Source organism: Vicugna pacos, chromosome 34 (genome assembly GCF_048564905.1).
Source record: "Vicugna pacos chromosome 34, VicPac4, whole genome shotgun sequence".
In the NCBI taxonomy this organism is placed as follows: Eukaryota; Metazoa; Chordata; class Mammalia; order Artiodactyla; family Camelidae; genus Vicugna; species Vicugna pacos.
The window spans coordinates 6,558,287-6,574,642 of record NC_133020.1 but is presented as its reverse complement, the minus strand read 5'-3'; the positions used below and the strand labels follow the sequence as shown (position 1 = coordinate 6,574,642).

The 16,356-nt window shown below is 36.6% G+C and overlaps 3 protein-coding genes and 1 non-coding gene across 17 annotated transcripts in view; 2 read left to right on the top strand and 2 right to left on the bottom strand.

Annotated features, from left to right (window-relative positions):
- DNAI7 (dynein axonemal intermediate chain 7) overlaps positions 1 to 4,681 on the bottom strand; it is a 58,431-nt gene extending 53,750 nt beyond the window's left edge. For 2 of the 9 annotated variants that reach the window (XM_072954589.1, XM_072954590.1), the window contains exons 1-2: positions 4,602 to 4,674; positions 1,629 to 1,646 (exon numbers count right to left, since the gene is read on the bottom strand). In XM_072954589.1, coding sequence (XP_072810690.1) covers positions 1,629 to 1,646; positions 4,602 to 4,604 — 21 coding nt within the window. In that variant the 5' untranslated portion in view covers positions 4,605 to 4,674. Of the gene's footprint in view, positions 1 to 1,628; positions 1,647 to 4,601 lie in introns of all 9 variants that reach the window. The other 7 variants (XM_072954598.1, XM_072954594.1, XM_072954591.1 and 4 more) reach the window with 7 other exon arrangements.
- Positions 4,682 to 4,882: 201 nt separating this feature from the next.
- LOC107033155 (uncharacterized) lies at positions 4,883 to 8,234 on the top strand. The gene is made up of 3 exons (XR_004186350.2): positions 4,883 to 4,995; positions 5,757 to 5,859; positions 8,200 to 8,234. It is a non-coding gene; the product is annotated as an uncharacterized protein (transcript).
- A 7-nt stretch (positions 8,235 to 8,241) lies between these two features.
- Positions 8,242 to 9,269, top strand: ETFRF1 (electron transfer flavoprotein regulatory factor 1). The gene is made up of 2 exons (XM_006199944.4): positions 8,242 to 8,291; positions 8,370 to 9,269. The coding sequence occupies exons 1-2, from the start codon at positions 8,247 to 8,249 to the stop codon at positions 8,580 to 8,582; spliced, it is 258 nt and encodes an 85-aa protein (XP_006200006.1). The 5' UTR covers positions 8,242 to 8,246; the 3' UTR covers positions 8,583 to 9,269.
- A 252-nt stretch (positions 9,270 to 9,521) lies between these two features.
- The window catches only part of KRAS (KRAS proto-oncogene, GTPase), an 85,255-nt gene continuing 78,420 nt past the window's right edge, over positions 9,522 to 16,356 (bottom strand). For all 6 annotated transcript variants that reach the window (XM_006199945.3, XM_072954864.1, XM_072954865.1 and 3 more), the window contains one exon: positions 9,522 to 13,993. In XM_006199945.3, the coding sequence (XP_006200007.2) occupies positions 13,877 to 13,993 (117 nt within the window). In that variant the 3' untranslated portion in view covers positions 9,522 to 13,876. The remainder of the gene's footprint in view (positions 13,994 to 16,356) is intronic.

Sequence of the window (16,356 nt, the reverse complement as noted above, 5' to 3'; positions counted from 1 at the left end):
CCTTAAAAAAAAAACCTAAGAAATCAAAGAATAAAATATATCTTTCAATGTTTTCCTAACCATACTGTAAATTCCTTTCACAGACTCCCCTCATGCCCAAGCCATAATCTTTAAGAATGGAAATAATTAAAAAGTGAGTAATTTCCACCTTTGTTCAAATTCAGATTTCAGATGAATCTAACCATTCTCTAAGAGAAACAACACTATGAAGAAAATAATCCAAGTGTTTATTTAACATCTGTACATACATGATTAAGTACCAAAGTCATTGGAACAATGAGTTTTCAGATTTAAAACAATGCCTCTAAGATTTCACAATCTAAAGCCAAAAATGAACGTCCACACAAACTAATAAACTATTGGAGACCCAGATACAAATGACTGGAGTTCTCCAGAATACTTCCCCCATAAGAATGGGGCCCGAGCCCACGTAAACTTTGTTCTGTTATGGCCAGAGCCCCTTAAACAGTATCAGGTTGGTAGTGGGTTAAAGTGACTGAGAAAAGCAAACAACAGTATTTTTGGAAGAAATGTTTAATTGTATAAATATTGAATACACATTTATATAAGCATTTCTCCTAAACAGTCAAGGACCCAAGTGTTTTTTTAAGTAGGGGTAGGGTAAATGGGGCTTCACATACTCATTTAACAAATATTGACTGGATTTCTACTACATGCCAGGCATTGTGCTAAATGCTACAGACACAGAAATAAATATGATATGCTCTTGACCTTGAACAGCTCACAATTATAAATTATTGTAATAAAATGACACAAGTTTTAATTGAGGTATGTTCAAATGCACGTGCTATGAACATAGAGAGTATGATTGGTTCCACAGGGGAAAATTAACAGTTGTGACCTTTCAAATATGCCTTAAAGCCAGCATTCCAAACCTAAATCCCTGTTGGGACCAGGCAGGTAAATAAAGCAAGGGATTTGGTCATGGTCTGGACTACAGCAAACTGAAGAGTTTATGTAATTCCAAAAGGGCTAGCTGCTACTCAGTCTAGCCAATTGTTGCCTTGTAAGACTGTAGGCCCAATGTTACCAGGTTTCCAATTTTTCAAGAATAGGTGGAGATCACATTTTTGCATGAAAATAGTTTGGCAGTTGATTAAAATAAAACTTTTAGATCAAAGGAGATATGTCTGTAGGTAAATCTGGTTTGCCAGTCAAGAGATTATAACCTCTGCTTTAAAGCATAAATCTGCTAAGGGAAGAAGAGAGAAAAAGGTATTCTAGACATCCCTTAATGCACTCAAATTTTGACAAAGTACAAAAAAATTTCATTAAATTTTTGTGTATATATCTGAAATGAAGAAAAGGGGTTCCTAATCCAACATTTTCTTGAGCACAAGTAATTGAAAACCTCAAATCTGGACACAAGTAGAAATTAAAGTCTATTTTAAAAAGTCTTTGTGAAATCAGCATTATCTTTTTAAGTCAAATTTGAAATATGTCCTATTTTTATAAAGGATTATACCATGATTTAAATAGCATTAATGTCTAAAAACTAAGCTTAGTAAATTCTATAAACTATAATAAAACTACCAGAAAATGTTTAAAAATTGTTTGTACAATGTAAATGCTTATAAAACTATTTTGAGAAAATAATTTCTACCTACCTTTTTCACTTTGGGACCCTAAAAGTTGGAAAAACAAAAGAACTGGTAAATTTGAAAAATAATTCATACATTTTAAACAAAAGTATGGTGATTACCTAAGATGGTAAGATTAGGAGAAGCTGAGCAAAGACTATTAGGGAACTCTCTGTACCCTCTCTGCAACTTTTCAGTAAATCTAAAATTATCTCAAAATAAAAAGTTTTTAAAAAAAGAATTCAGAGAATACTATAAGCAAGTCTAGGAAAAGCAAAGCTAATTCACTCACTGGAGCATCTTTTGTAAGCAAATTTTACACTCTTATGACAATCAGTCAGTGATCCATGTTTAATGAAGTGGCTCATCACAAATCATAGTACCATTCAAGAAGGCACTGGTGTAAAGGGTTCTGAAGTACCAAGTACGGTACTAATGTCAAGTTTGAAAGTGTGGGAATCATCTTATATTATAAAGAAACAATCTTTCTGTAAAATTAGATTGCCAATTTTATAGAAAGGGAATCAGTGATTTAAAGCAAACAAAGGTATGACAAAATGATTCCGTTCAGCAATGTGTCTTAAAACACATCTATGCTTTTTTGGAAAATATTTTGGGAAGTACAGCATTTCCATGAATATTTACAATTACAAGTATTTTTCAGTAACACTACTTGTAATTTCCTGATTTGGCCCATGTGTCCATTATATCTCTGGTGAGGAATTTGTAGATCATGTGACTATAATATTACACACTTGCCACATTTGAAGACTTGTATAAGTTACTTGTTTAAGTCACAACATTATCACCATATAAAATATAAATGTTAAAACTGACACAAAGCAGTAGATTTTATCTTCTTGAAAACTGCATTCATGTCACTAATTCATTCAGCAATATTTACTAATGATTTACACACAAAGCACTCAGAAGCTGGAGATGATATAAATAAGAAATATGGAGACATAATTTTTACAAATAGGCTCTAGTTTTATTATCATATCTGCTATCAATTAAGTTAACATACTTCCATCTCGAAATAAGTACTACACAGCAGAATATGTAAATAGCATTGCCTCTGTTCCCAGGTAGCCACATTTTAAAGACGGGCGAATTGCCATCTCTCGCTAAAGCTCTTAATGTGAAGCAGGTTTGGAATAAATACGTATCTTCACCCCTCCTGCAAATCATAAGAGTATCATGTAGTAGAGTAGTTCTCAAAAAGTTCAAAGGGCATAAGAATCACCTGGTTGCCTGTTACAAATGCATATTCCTGACCTAAAAGTGTACACGCTCACTTACCCCTCCCTGCTGTAATTCAGTTCACGTTATGGGTTGAAATGTGTCCCCTCAAAATTCATACATTGAAGTCCTATCTCCCAGTATCTCTGAATTTTACTTTATTTGGAAAGAGGGTCATTGCTGATTAATTAGTTAGATTCAGATGAGGTCATACTGGAACAGGGTGGGCCTCTAATTTAATATGACTCGTGTCCTCATAAAAAGGGGAAATCTGGACACAGATACACGCGCGCGCACGCGCGCGCGCGCGCACACACACACACACACACACACACACACACAGCCAGTGAAGAATGGAACAATACTGCCACTAGCTAAGAAGTACCAGACACGAGGAGAGGGGTCTGAACAGATCCCTCCCTAGCACCTGCAGAGGGAGTACAGCCCTGACAACACCTTGATCTTGGACTTCTAAACTCCAGAACTGTGAAACCATACATTTCTATGGTTTAAGCCAGTTAGTGTGTGGTACTTGGTTACTTGGCGGCACTGGGAAACTAATACAGCAGACCTGGAGTCCAGTCTGTTCCCAGAATCTGCGTTTTAACAGGTTATTTCAGGTGTATTGGAAGCAAGTTTTCCAGAAACCACATTTTGAGAAACACTGCTACAGGTATCTAAGAAGAGACTTACGTACCCACTGGAAAATAATACAGATGCTTAGTGTTTCCTCAAGTTATCAGCAGTTTTATGTCCGCTTAAAATCCATTTACTTTCTGTTCTCTCTGACACGAACGCTCTCCACGCCCTATTTCTTCTCATAACCTCTGTAAACTCATAATCATACTTTAAAACACAGATAGAAAGCACTGCTCTTTCCTTCCTGTCCTCCTCTCCTCTTCCTCCCCAATTTCAACATTTCCAACTTTGTGTTACTCCACAGTAGTCACTTCAATTATTACAGTTATAGAGCCGTATTGTAATTAACTTGCTAAGTCTATCTTCCATACCAGGGAGGGGATGTAATATTCACCTTTGTCCGTGGCTTCAGCCTAGTGTCAAGCACAAAGAACACACCCTTCATTTCCCTTAATTAATGAATAAAATAGTTAACTAATTACATTGTCCGCTTCCTCTAGTTTTAATCATAGACGACGATGGAAATCACGTTTAAGAAAATGGGAAACGGGATCGCCTCATAGCTACATGTTGGCCTGTGTTCTTGGAGAAGACAGGATCGCTGAGGCACCCAGAAAAACAACACGGGAAGCTTTATCATACTTAATATAAATACAGGACAGGCTGAGTACCCTGGATCACAAAACAATTCAAATTTTCACAAAAGACCACATAACATAATTTTTTAAAGCAGAGTAAACTGCAACAGCTTTGCATTAATTGCTGAGGAGGCAAAACCAAAATCACATTTCATCCAAGTTGCAGTAAGAAAGCAATTTCATGGGAACGTCTATTACCACTGGAAGTTACTAGATTGAAACCGATTTTTAAATTTAGCAGTAGTTCGAGATTAAGTCACCATCTGACCGCACTGGCCATTCCCCATTTGCAGAAACTGGTTTGGACTCCCACCTGCCCGCCGGATACCGGAGGGAAGGCCACAGATCAGGGGAAGGCTCTTTCTTAAACCGACTCTCTTCCCTCTAACGAAGCATGATAGGCTCTTACTACATCATTTAACACAGTGCAGGAGAACCGATGCTCGCCCCTTCACCCGGCTCCCCCACTTTCCCCGCTCACCATGCCGAGGCAAGCACTACCTCCGCAGAAGGCCGAGTCGGAGCTCAGGGGTGTGTGGAAAAACGCTCCCGGGTTGTCAGGACGACAAGCTCCGCCCACTGGCGCCCCAGGAAACGCGCGCGGATCCACCCATCTGGGTCCGCGCAGTCGCGCTGGGGTTCTTCCGGACGGCGCCCCGCCCCTTTCCCCTGACAGGTTGCCCCACCCCCACTGCCGCCCCGCCCAGCGGCGGACGCACCGAGGAGTCGGAGCGGCCGGAGGATTTTACGGCTGTGGCGTGCCGGAAAGTGCGTGAGTGCAGCTCCCGGCCGTTTTATTCCGTTTTCCGGGTCCTGGGGTGCGGAGGCGGTGAAGTTTGCTCTGGGCGAGGACCACCGGGTGTGGGAAAGGATTTGTAAGCGTCCTGCAACGTTGACAGTCCGTCTTCCTATTTCCCTAGAGTGGTTGGGGCGAAGCCTGTGCGGGTTTCGAGAAGGGGGCAGCCGGCCACAGGGCTGGGTCAGGTGACGGATACCGGGCCGGCGGCCTGGGCCTCAGCAGCTCAGGCCAGCGGGGGCGGGGCTCGGCTGGCGGTTTAGATAAAGAGGTAAATAAGTTGGCTTCCAGAGGGCTGGTTATTTTGAAACTGACTTTAGGATTCTTCTCCCTGGACATGGTTCTGTTTACTGCCTGGGCAAGGTGTATGCCGTTTTTTTTTTTTTTTTTCCTAGGAGCTCTAAACAAGGAGTGGTAATGGTTGGAGGCAATTCCTGGGTAAATTATACCTACAGGTGTGAAGGTTTCTGAGCCCCAGAAAGACTTGCTAAAGTTATGTGCCCAAGGTCAAGGTCACATTTTCATTGTACCAACCGATAGCACAAGAATGTCAGTCTACCCACATGAAGAAACTCTAGCAACTTAAACCAGCAGGGAAACTGGAAAAAATTAAGTGATTAAGAAATTAAGCTCCTTCCAAAGCCTGTCTGAGTTCTCCATGGGTTTAGACCTAAACTCTGTCAAGAAATACTTTAAAATAACTGGCACCATTTCTCATGTCTGACTTCTAGTTTTATAGTGTGCTATGCCTTCCCATTTCGTTGACTAAATGTAGTATTAGTAAATGAACATTGCCGACTGAGCTGGTCTTTGTAGGTTAAAGTGTTACTCTCTCCCCAGAAATCCAGATTGTGTAGTAGCTATGACATCTCATCTCCAGATCTCTGGCAGCAAAATAAAAACATCTTAAGGTCGACTTCATATAGAGTTCTGAAGCTGTTTGGTAAGGAACTAAGCTTTTGTTTTAAGTTAGTTTTTCAGCCAAACTACAATGTATATGATACAAAACCTCAGTCAAGTCTGATGGGGATAAGGAGGTGTTATGGTAATCACAAATTACCTAAAATGGTGGGCCTCTAGGGGAGAGACTTGCTCAAGTTCTCATTCCAACTTACCCCCAGGGAGGAGGATTTGCTATGGATGTGTGAGAACAGGCTGGGCTGTGTTCTAGGGGATCGCTGCTATGAGATTATCCCAGTGAGCCTGGTTGTCCCCTAGTACCCCTCTTACAAGCTGCATTAAGAAGCCTATTTCCTCTTCTCTTTTCTACTTGCAGACAGGTGCACTACCTACCCCTGCCATATGTAACCATCTCCTTTCAGCTCTCGTATAATCTGGCTTCCGGGTAGGCCTAGAGCAAGCAGTGTACCAGCGTTGGGGGACAAAGTCTCTTGCCACCCACCTCTCGGATTACATGCCCTTTGGTGCTGGCAAGTGTTTGGGGATAGATTTTTGTGTGAAGCTTTTTAGACTCAACTACTTTGGAGAAACGGACTTCATTCTGTTTGAATCAAGTCTGAACTTCATGGGGAAGAGTGATTAACCAGGGCTTTGGGCACCAAAACTCTAGTGAAATGACAGTTCTCACTTAACCCAGAAGTGGAGTTGAATAGGGCTTAAATCCTTAGCCCACAAGTCACTGGGAAAGTTATGGATGTGAACTGTATGCCTGCCCCCATCCAAGATCTCAGAATGATGGGGACTTCTCCCAGTCCCTAACTCTTTTGGCTCTTTACAAAGAACAGTAATCTCCACGACTTTATGCAGCGTTAAGGAGCAAGCCCAGTTCCCTGCTGCATTGAAGTTGTTCACCAGTTGTGAACCTAGGAAAACCTATTTCTCCTGAAGGCTAAAATAAACGCCTGAAGGTCGGCATGCAATATAATATAAACTTTTAAAATTCATATATATTAACATATCAAAGAATGAGACAGATTTACCTCAGTCACAGCAGCTACTTTTATTTTGCTGGGCAGGTCCTTTATTGTGCATAATTTGTGAAAGGGCAACAGCTAAAGGACAATTTAAGCCACATCTCTAAAAGCTTTCACAAATTACAAATTGTGAATTAAACAGAGCTATGCTCTTTCCCAGGAACCAAACAAGCTATAATGTAGATTTAACTTAATTATTTTAAAAGCACAAGGCTTTTAAGAATCATTCTTCAGTAAAATTAAACCACACAAAAAATGGCTTTCAGCCCCCCACCCCAAAAAGTTTTAAAAATGAAATTAGGTGTTGATGTAGCCGGTTAAATACACCCATCTAATTTCACTCCCTTCCACAACTCCACTGAATTTTCAGTAAAGAAATATAAAAATAAATTAGAAAAATGGAAAGAGATGACAATAAAACCTTGGAAGCTGCAAAACAGATGTGACCTAGCACACTAGAAAAGCCAATTTATACTGCATAATTCTCAAAGTTACTGGGGTCAGGGCCACTGGAATTGGAAATGAAGAATGAGGTAGCGAGGATTACGTGAAAGCTGTTTGAGAACCACCTCTAAGTGACTGCACCCCTCGCTCCCAGAAGACTGGAGGTTTATTTCTGGACAAAACACTAGTCTCTGGAGTGGGTTGCAGGCATACCCAGTACATGAGAACCATGCTGGAAGATTAGGTGAATTTGGGTGTACAGTGTTGTATGCAAACCCTGATTCCTCTTCCACTTCTTAACGTTGAATTAGCAAATCCTCAGAAGTTTGGAAGACTTCTCTGACGAATCTGACCAGCCCAGAAGGATTGGCCTAAGATACTGACATCAGAGGTTCTCCCGCAAAGGGCCGACTCACATCACCCTCAATGAAGCTCCGTCTCTAAGCTGCAACCATGTATACAGATCTTTTAAAAAACTTTTTTGTCCTTTCACTTATAAGAATGGACAGAAAAGTATTACCTTTTCTAGAGGAAAGCTTAGAAGTGATATAAAAGCAGAAAAACAGCAATTTGGAGGAAAACAACAGAAAATTGCATGAAAGCTGATACTAATGAACTCAGAAAAAAGTTGTTCTGCTACATTGTATGCTAGTTACTTGAATTAGTTCACATTATTAGTAAATAGGGGAAGCATACGGGCATTAATTCGGACATAATTCTGTGAGAACAGGTATCTTACCTGACATGTTCATAGCTACACCTCAGTGCCTGGAATGTCAAAGTGCTCAGTAATATTTACTGGATGAGAAAGAAAAAGGTACCATTTCCCCATGTGTAAAATCTTTTTTCTTTGATTCTTTAAGAATACAATGCAGTTATTTGTAAAAACATTTCTTTTTCTTTAGGTATATATATTATATATAAAAGTGGATGCTTTCCATGATAAATCAAAATGGCTAATTCTTTAAGAGGAGAAGTACTGAATCTTTATAAAAATGTAAGTAATTGTGTTGCCAATTTTATAAATGTTGTATGACATAGACTGTTTAGAAATATGTAATCTTTCTTTTTTAAGCTGCTGTATCTTGGACGAGACTATCCAAAAGGAGCAGACTATTTTAAAAGGCGTCTGAAGAATGTTTTCCTTAAAAACAAAGATGTGAAGGACCCAGAGAAGATCAGAGAACTTATTGGACGGGGCAAATTTGTAATGAAAGAACTAGAAGCATTATACTTCCTTAGGAAATACAGAGCTATGAAACAACGCTATTATTCAGATACTAACTGATCCCTATGACTCTAATTTGAAAGAAAACCAGTGCCAGCTGTTCATATATCCCAGATACTACAGAAATAATTCTTACTTAAAATGTCAAGATATACACTGTGTAAAAAATACCTGAGTTGCCTTATTGAACTAAAATAGGTTTCAACTTCTATACATAATGAGAGCTTTATCAGTAGCCTTTATGCTCAGTTTTCATACTAAAATAGCAATTTAGCCGTATGTTGCCGACTACCAGTTAAAAATTGATGAGTATCCAATTTTGAATGACAATACAATGTACTTAATTTTTAGTTAATAAAATTTTGCCAGTTATTCTTACCCCTTCACTTTACTGAAAAGAGAATGCCATTTAATGCACATTTAAGTAAAGCAAAATGATTTCTCACAAATTTATTCCTTTCAACTTTTGAGGGAGTTCCTCATTCTGAACCCCATTTGGTACATTAATAGCACGTATTCAGGGTTCACTGGAAAAGAAATGGCATCTGGTAATGATTTCAGTGCAGTTAAAATAATATGTATAGAGTAAGATCACTTCTGGACTCAAAATAGCCTGCCAGCAGTTGGCATTATGTATATACCTATTTAATTATTTCCATTATTAATTTTGCTACTGGCTCCCTCTGGGCCTTAAAACAAGGTGTATCAATTACCTTCTTTAATAAAAATAAATAATGTTATACTGTTCTTTTTGTCATAAAGGCAGATTTCTTTTGCATCCACATCTACATGAGTTAACGTGGCAAAGGGCCTAAACCTAACAAGATTTCAAGCCTTTACATAATGTTCACAGCACCTTTCATATACAAAAAATATATCTAACTAACTTACGAGTTGCAAAAAAGATTTACTAATACACTGTAGAGTCTGTGGCTTATAAACTATCCCGTGTCAACTGCAGGGCAAATGTTTCAAATTTCCATCAGGAAATACACACTATCATAGTCACCATAACTATTTTTATTACATTACAATAATTAGGAGCAGTACAGTTCATGACAAAAATATTACAAATTTCAGATCACTTCACAGCACATACTCCTATAAACATTTAAAAGTTAATTTTAATTAAAAGAGTGGTCATTTTTAAATTTAATGTTTGATATGACCAACATTCCTAGGTCAGCGCAACCAAACGATGGAAAACAACTGGATCACACTGCAGATGTCCCACGAAGAAAAGCACAATGTACAAAATGTGCATGTTTCAGTTTACACTATACAAAAATAGTTAAAATACATTCCAGGTAAACATGTTACATTAAGAAATAGTACTAGTAAGAAATTGGCACTCAAAGGAAAAATGCAAAAGTATTTTCAACATGAAAACACAAGACAGTGGAATTGGAAACTTGTGGATAAAACATTACATAACCCATTTGAGCTCTATAGAGAAGGGGACCTTCTGTAATTGACATTTCTGCAGGTAATAACTCTGTTTTCCCTAAAGTCATCTAAAATTGCCTATTATCATCCCAAACAGGCACTTAAAACTATTAAACTAAAACAAGTATTAGTCTAGTTATGACTATTCTTCAAGAACTCATCTGAATATATCTTTAGAATGAAAGAAATTTCATTTTCTGAAGGAATTTACAGCTATCAGTTGTATGCTGTTCAGTTTCTCAATGCAGATTTCATGCTACCCAATATTAACACCAAAGTTATTCAGCTTAAAGTAACTAATGGGTAGTTAAAAATCATTTAATACATAATCATCAAGAAGTTTTTTCTGTTTGATAAATGGAAATGACAGTTTTTATTGCCTACCAAAAAACCTAAATGTGTATACATTGTTTAGAAGAACATGGTTAGAAGAAAAAAAAAGTCACTGGAATACAAATGAGATGAACTTGTGCAAACTGCAACTTAACATGCCTCACAAAGGTTCTATATATTTTAGGACAAAATTGTGCAATGGTGGCAAAGATTCTGATAACCTACAAAGTTAGGTTCTAATCCGTATATGCAGTGTGACTCAGTTAAAATAGAGCCTAGAATTCCTAATTGGGAATATTCACTCAAATTATACTACACACTTCTGCTACATTTTCCCACAAACATGTTAATGTCTAAAACTATGTAATTTAGCGATTTTTTTTCCAACTTCAACAAGGATTTTTATCTTTAAGGCTGTAATAATTAGGTAACATGTTATTTCTAGGATTCTCTCTCCCCTTTTAAAATCTCTACAAAAACAAACCTTTTGTTAGACCATTCAAAATTCACATAATAAAGAATAATTACCACTGCCGTAAAAAAAAAATTGCCCAGCTACATCAAATGTTCAAGAGTCCTAAAAATCCCCTCAGCTATTATGCACTACAATTCCTGAAATATGGCCATTTCTTTCTCTTGTGTAGAAACAAGAGGAGGTACTATATTAGGTCTTAACACCCTACCTAGATAATGATCCATTAACCTGTAGTTTAGTGTAGTATTTCAGAAATCACGCTGATTTTTACACATTAGTTTCCTTTTCTGTGAATTAGTTCAGGCATCTGTTTATTTGCACCCAGATACACACCACTAGTTTAGAATTCAATATTTAATTTTTAAAGTCTGTTTTAATTACTTAGACAAAGAGACCAACTAGAATATTACACACATGGGAATTTTAATACTATCTGACATACAACTTAATTTGTTCTATAACTGCCCCAATAGAATCACATACTTATGCCAAATAAACAATATAATCACATTTACTCCTTCAAAACAATGAAGTAAACTGATAGACTTAATTTTAAAAAGTTGCTTGATTGAAGTTTGGAATCAGAGCAAAACAGTTATTTCAGAACTGAAAGAAACCTTTGAGACCAATCCTTTCTTTGCAGAACTACACTATGCATTATGTTCTCTTGGGTCATGTGCCAAGGGCCTCACCAAGAGACCCCTCTAGAATATAAGCACTACTGAAGGATTATGTCCCTTGTGTGGAGACACTGTAATATCCCCAGTGCCTTGTGCAGAGCCTGGCATCTAGTAGGCACGTAAATATTTGCTGAATAAATGAGTTCTGCTAAAAAGTAAGCTGTATGAATTAAATTTTAAAGTATCTGATTCATTGTAAGATTTTAGTTTTTAAAACAATGGAATGTATCACTATTACCAGGGCTAGTCCTAGTTGCAGATGGTGTAAGGAATTCTTTGAGCACTACCTTCATTAAATTCTCCTTCCACTGGATAGGGTTCTGTCTACTCCAAGCAAGTATGAAAATGCCTACTTAGTCACTGATGGGCCAGGCAGCAAAGAGATGATGTTCAAAGGATCAAGATTCAATTGCTACAGCCACCATCTGAAAATTAGCGATTACGTCAAATTCCACTGTGGTATCTGTCAGATTATGTTGAGCCTGCAGAAATAAGATGCAGGGCATTCTGATACGACTTGATGGGAAGCCTTCATGAAGACACCCAAAGCAGCAATAAATCTTGAAGTCAGGGGACTCAGAAGTATTAAAAGAAAAAGCATCAAGTCATGGGGCATGTGGAAGGGTAGGCAGGCAAGATGACACTAATATGGGAGAAGTCCTGAAACTGGAGAATGGATATTCAAAAATAAGCTTCACCTCTTGCACAATTTTGCCTAAGACTGGTACTGAAGATGATAACATAGGTAAAAAGTTACAGACCGTGCTGAGACTGACAAATAGGTACACCCTTATGTAAACTGAATGTAAATCGCATAGTTGTAATGCTAGATACAGCCTCTGAGATGACTTCTTTTAACATGAAAAAATGGACAGTAAGTGATCTGCCCAAAATCGGAGTTGTGAAAGACACCTAACTGGAATCTAACTCACCTTTCTCCTTGTCCAGTGATATTTTCACCTCGATACACCATCTCACTTCAAATATTTTAAAATAAGTTAACATTTTAAATGCACTGAAAGAATCATTTTGTTAACATTAATTTATCTATTTTATAAGTATTAGATATTCTTAAATATGGACCAAACTTGTAAAGTGTTTATGTAATGTTACTTTAGCCAGTGTTAAGAGAACCAGAGCCAATACTCAAGATTTTGAAACTTTTTAAACATTTCATTGTTTAAAAAAATTAAAATCTTGTCACCCCACCCTAAAGTCTCATTTAAATAACGGTTTGTCTTGTTTTGGGTTTTTTTTTTTTTTAAATAAAAGTGATGTTCCTGAGTAGGACTACCACACGAGAATGTACCTTGCTGAGCTATCCAAACTCTCTCCTAGCTCCCACTTTTGACCCACACTGGAAGACCACAGGGATGCAGTCCATCCTGTGAAACTGTGAAGCTCGAAGGTTCACCCAAGGCCTGGCCTTGCAACCTCGGTCTCTTTAACACCTACTAAGCTAACTGGCCCAAATAATCTTTAACATCACTACCAGAGTTAAAACCATTTTCAAAGACTGAAGTTCAAGAAAAGACTTAAAAGTTACGCTAAGAAAGAGCACTCTGACACGGGGAGACTATATTTAATTCCTATGAGAATTTTTTACACATTAAAATTTTTTCAATTACAAAAATTTAGTAGCATGTAAATATAGCCCCAAAATGGTTGTTATAATCCTCATTACATACTGGGTCTGCCTTAACAGGGAAAGCTATTCAGAGTATTATAGGAATTTATCTAAGGTGGAGAGTAAATGGCCTTTTAATATTTTCCATTGCCTTGTATTTTTTTTTCCATTTTTTCCCTTTTTATAGAAAAAATATAGTATTTTGGGGAATGTGACCATGACAAGTAGCAGTGGAAAGAAGGAGAAAACCTTTGTGAACAATATAACTTTACATTCATTAAGGGTAACTGAAACCGTAGGACACGATACCAACAAGATGAATCTACAGGAAGCCCCTAAATTTGTGTTCCCTCAATGTTTCAGTAAAACCAATCATGAAATCTCAACTGAAGTTATAATTAGTAATTAATTCATATACGTGACTAGATAAAACATAGAATAGGGATGATTTGAAAGCTTCAGTAATTTGTTTCACACCAAAGTTCACAATTGGTAAGAAAAATAGGAAGTAATCAATTGCATGCACCAAAAACCCCAAGACAAATCTCAGGTGTTCAGTTTCTTTTTCACAGGCATTGCTAGTTCAAAAACCAAAACTCAGGGAATACTGGCACTTAGAGGAAAAAAGTTTCCACTGTCATTTTAAAATAAGCATTCAAGATAAAAGCTAACAGTATGGATGGAGCAGAAAGAAAATTAGGTAATGCTAAAACAAATGCTAATAATTTAGTGTAATGTACAAAAATTACCACTTTTACTTAAGTATGCCTTAAGAAAAAAGTACAAATTGTATTTACATAATTATACACTTTGTCTTTGACTTCTTTTTCTTCTTTTTACCGTCTTTGCTCATCTTTTCTTTATGTTTTCGAATTTCTCGAACTAATGTATAGAAGGCATCGTCAACACCCTGAAACAAATAACAAGTATTAAAATGTGAATATATAGGATGGCTTGGGGTGTGCAGGTAACAGAAGGATATGTTACTAATGGAAACGTTAATATTGAGAAAGGATACTTAACATTTCTCTTTAGGCGACTGAATATATTCTTAAATGTCTTCATGGATATTTGGCTAATATAAATAGGAACACTGATTTTCACTGAAGTCAATGGCACAGAATCTTACATATGGTTAACACATGACTTTTTCCCAGAACTTAATTTGCTACTAATTTTTTCCATATTGGCACACCTCAGTCACCAAAATCCATATGTATTTGTGTGAGTATGTATTTATACTCCATTCTCCCTGAGTTTCTAGACATTTGATATAAGCCACGCAACTATGTACTGTTTTCATAAATATTGCAATGTTTGAGCTTTGGTTCAATACTTATTTAAGTCTATTAAATTTAAATAATTACCAAGTAAACAATATTAAAATATGTTTTCAAATAATATATGTTAAGGCATTAGTTTCAATTCATATACTTATGATATGAGAAATTCCCAGTGACCACAACACAAAACACACTACCTTGAAAAATGTGATACCTCTCTTTGTGGGAAGAGGAGCTACATCATTTAAACGGTGGTGTCCTCTGCCAAATTGGAGGCAATCTTAAAAAAATTTTTTTTAAGTTTCTGTTTATTGAGTATATTAAGTATTCAAAAGTTTGCCATGTAAAGTCAAATGCTGTATCTTCGAAGAAATTTCCATTTGGTCATTTTGGCCTACATCTATTTGTGATCAAAGCAAGTTATCTAAGTCAACAATGGCTAAAAGTGATTTCAAGTCAGAATAATTTTCAACCTAATCATTCATACCCAACATGAGAAATGGCACTCTCAAAGTGGCAGCAGGACAGCAGATTTTAACCCTGCAATACTGAAGTCTGTAAGATCCATACGTAAGTCAATTCTTGTCATACCGCTGTTAAAAAGCAAATTAAATATAGAAGAAAAATAAAAAATTAAAGAAAAATTTGATCCTGTATATATTTTAAAATCTTTCAACTGAGTAGTATCAAAAAAAAAAAAAAAAGCGCCTGTTAACCTAATGTTTTCAAACCTAGCACTAGAGGGAGTCTTAGGAACAAACACGCACCAAATGAAGTTGTATAAATCAAGCCACTTTAAGAGCAATGAAAACTGGGTTTTTACTCATTTAAACCACCTCTATTGAATATTAATATAAACACATTCATTAAGTTACATTATCTTGAAAATAATTTAAAATTTGAAGATTTAATAGTGATATATCATTTCTCCTTTACTGCATTACTAAGATCTACAATTAACATTTCAAAATAATAAAATTAGTTCAGGGCATTTTCATTCAAGTTACATTTAACTAATTTTCACAATAGATCTAAAATTTAGAAAAGTATTACCAATATTTTTAAAGAATTAAACACAGAATGGGAATGAGAGGCTTGCTCACATTGAAACAGTAGGAGAGCCACCAGCATTATTGGTTTAAATACCAGTGAATAAAAGTCCCCAGCGAAGCCCCCAGACTGCACTCACTGATGTTCCGGTATCACTACTGATGTAACATATGCTTCTGTTTCACTCAAAGGAGAGGGAAAAAGTGGTCAGACAGCTTATCAGCAATATAGTCAAGGCTTTATATAAACCTTCATGCTAACCCTCTACACATAAAGAGCAAAAAACTTCCAATGATATAATAAAGAGTAATTATTTGATAGCTCACCAACGCCTAATTTATAATCATAAACTCTTAGAATGACATGGAATCATAAAAGAGGATCTCCTCCAGTTTCCTACCCTCACAAATTCCCTTTGATCACACATCCTTATGTAGTCTACCCCATTTCAACTCCTTTTATAATGAAGAAAAATGTCAATGGTACCAAAATGGGGAAGCAGATAAAATGAAGAACCATGAGATGGGTATAGAGAAGACACAGCCTAAGGTGAAGACAACACATAAGTATTTAGGAGACAATGAGGGCAGAATCTGATAACATTACCTTCTAAGATTCTGACAAATACTTTACATTCATATTGCACTGAACTTTCCTTCTTATATAATCTTACTAAAATTAATGACTTCAATGATTAGGGAAATGTTAAAATAGGGCAGTGAATGCCTTTTTTCATGTGGAAATTAATCATTTCACAACACACATAATAGACAATTATTTTGTTTAAACTCATCATTTTGGGACGAAGAGAAATAATTTGTACATATTTACCTTTGTCAAATTAATTCTGTAAAAATACTTTGTTTAAAATTTTAAGTATTACCCAAGTACTTTTTTCTTTATGTAAATGCTATCTATATCCACTGAAAAAATTAAGGAC

What these genes read in the sequence shown, in the direction of transcription:
- ETFRF1 (XM_006199944.4), top strand. Translation starts at nt 8,247, where the DNA reads ATGGCTAATTCTTTAAGAGGAGAAGTACTGAATCTTTATAAAAAT. An exon ending in TACTGAATCTTTATAAAAAT is followed by an intron (nt 8,292 to 8,369) that starts GTAAGTAATTGT and finishes TTCTTTTTTAAG; the next exon opens with CTGCTGTATCTTGGACGAGA.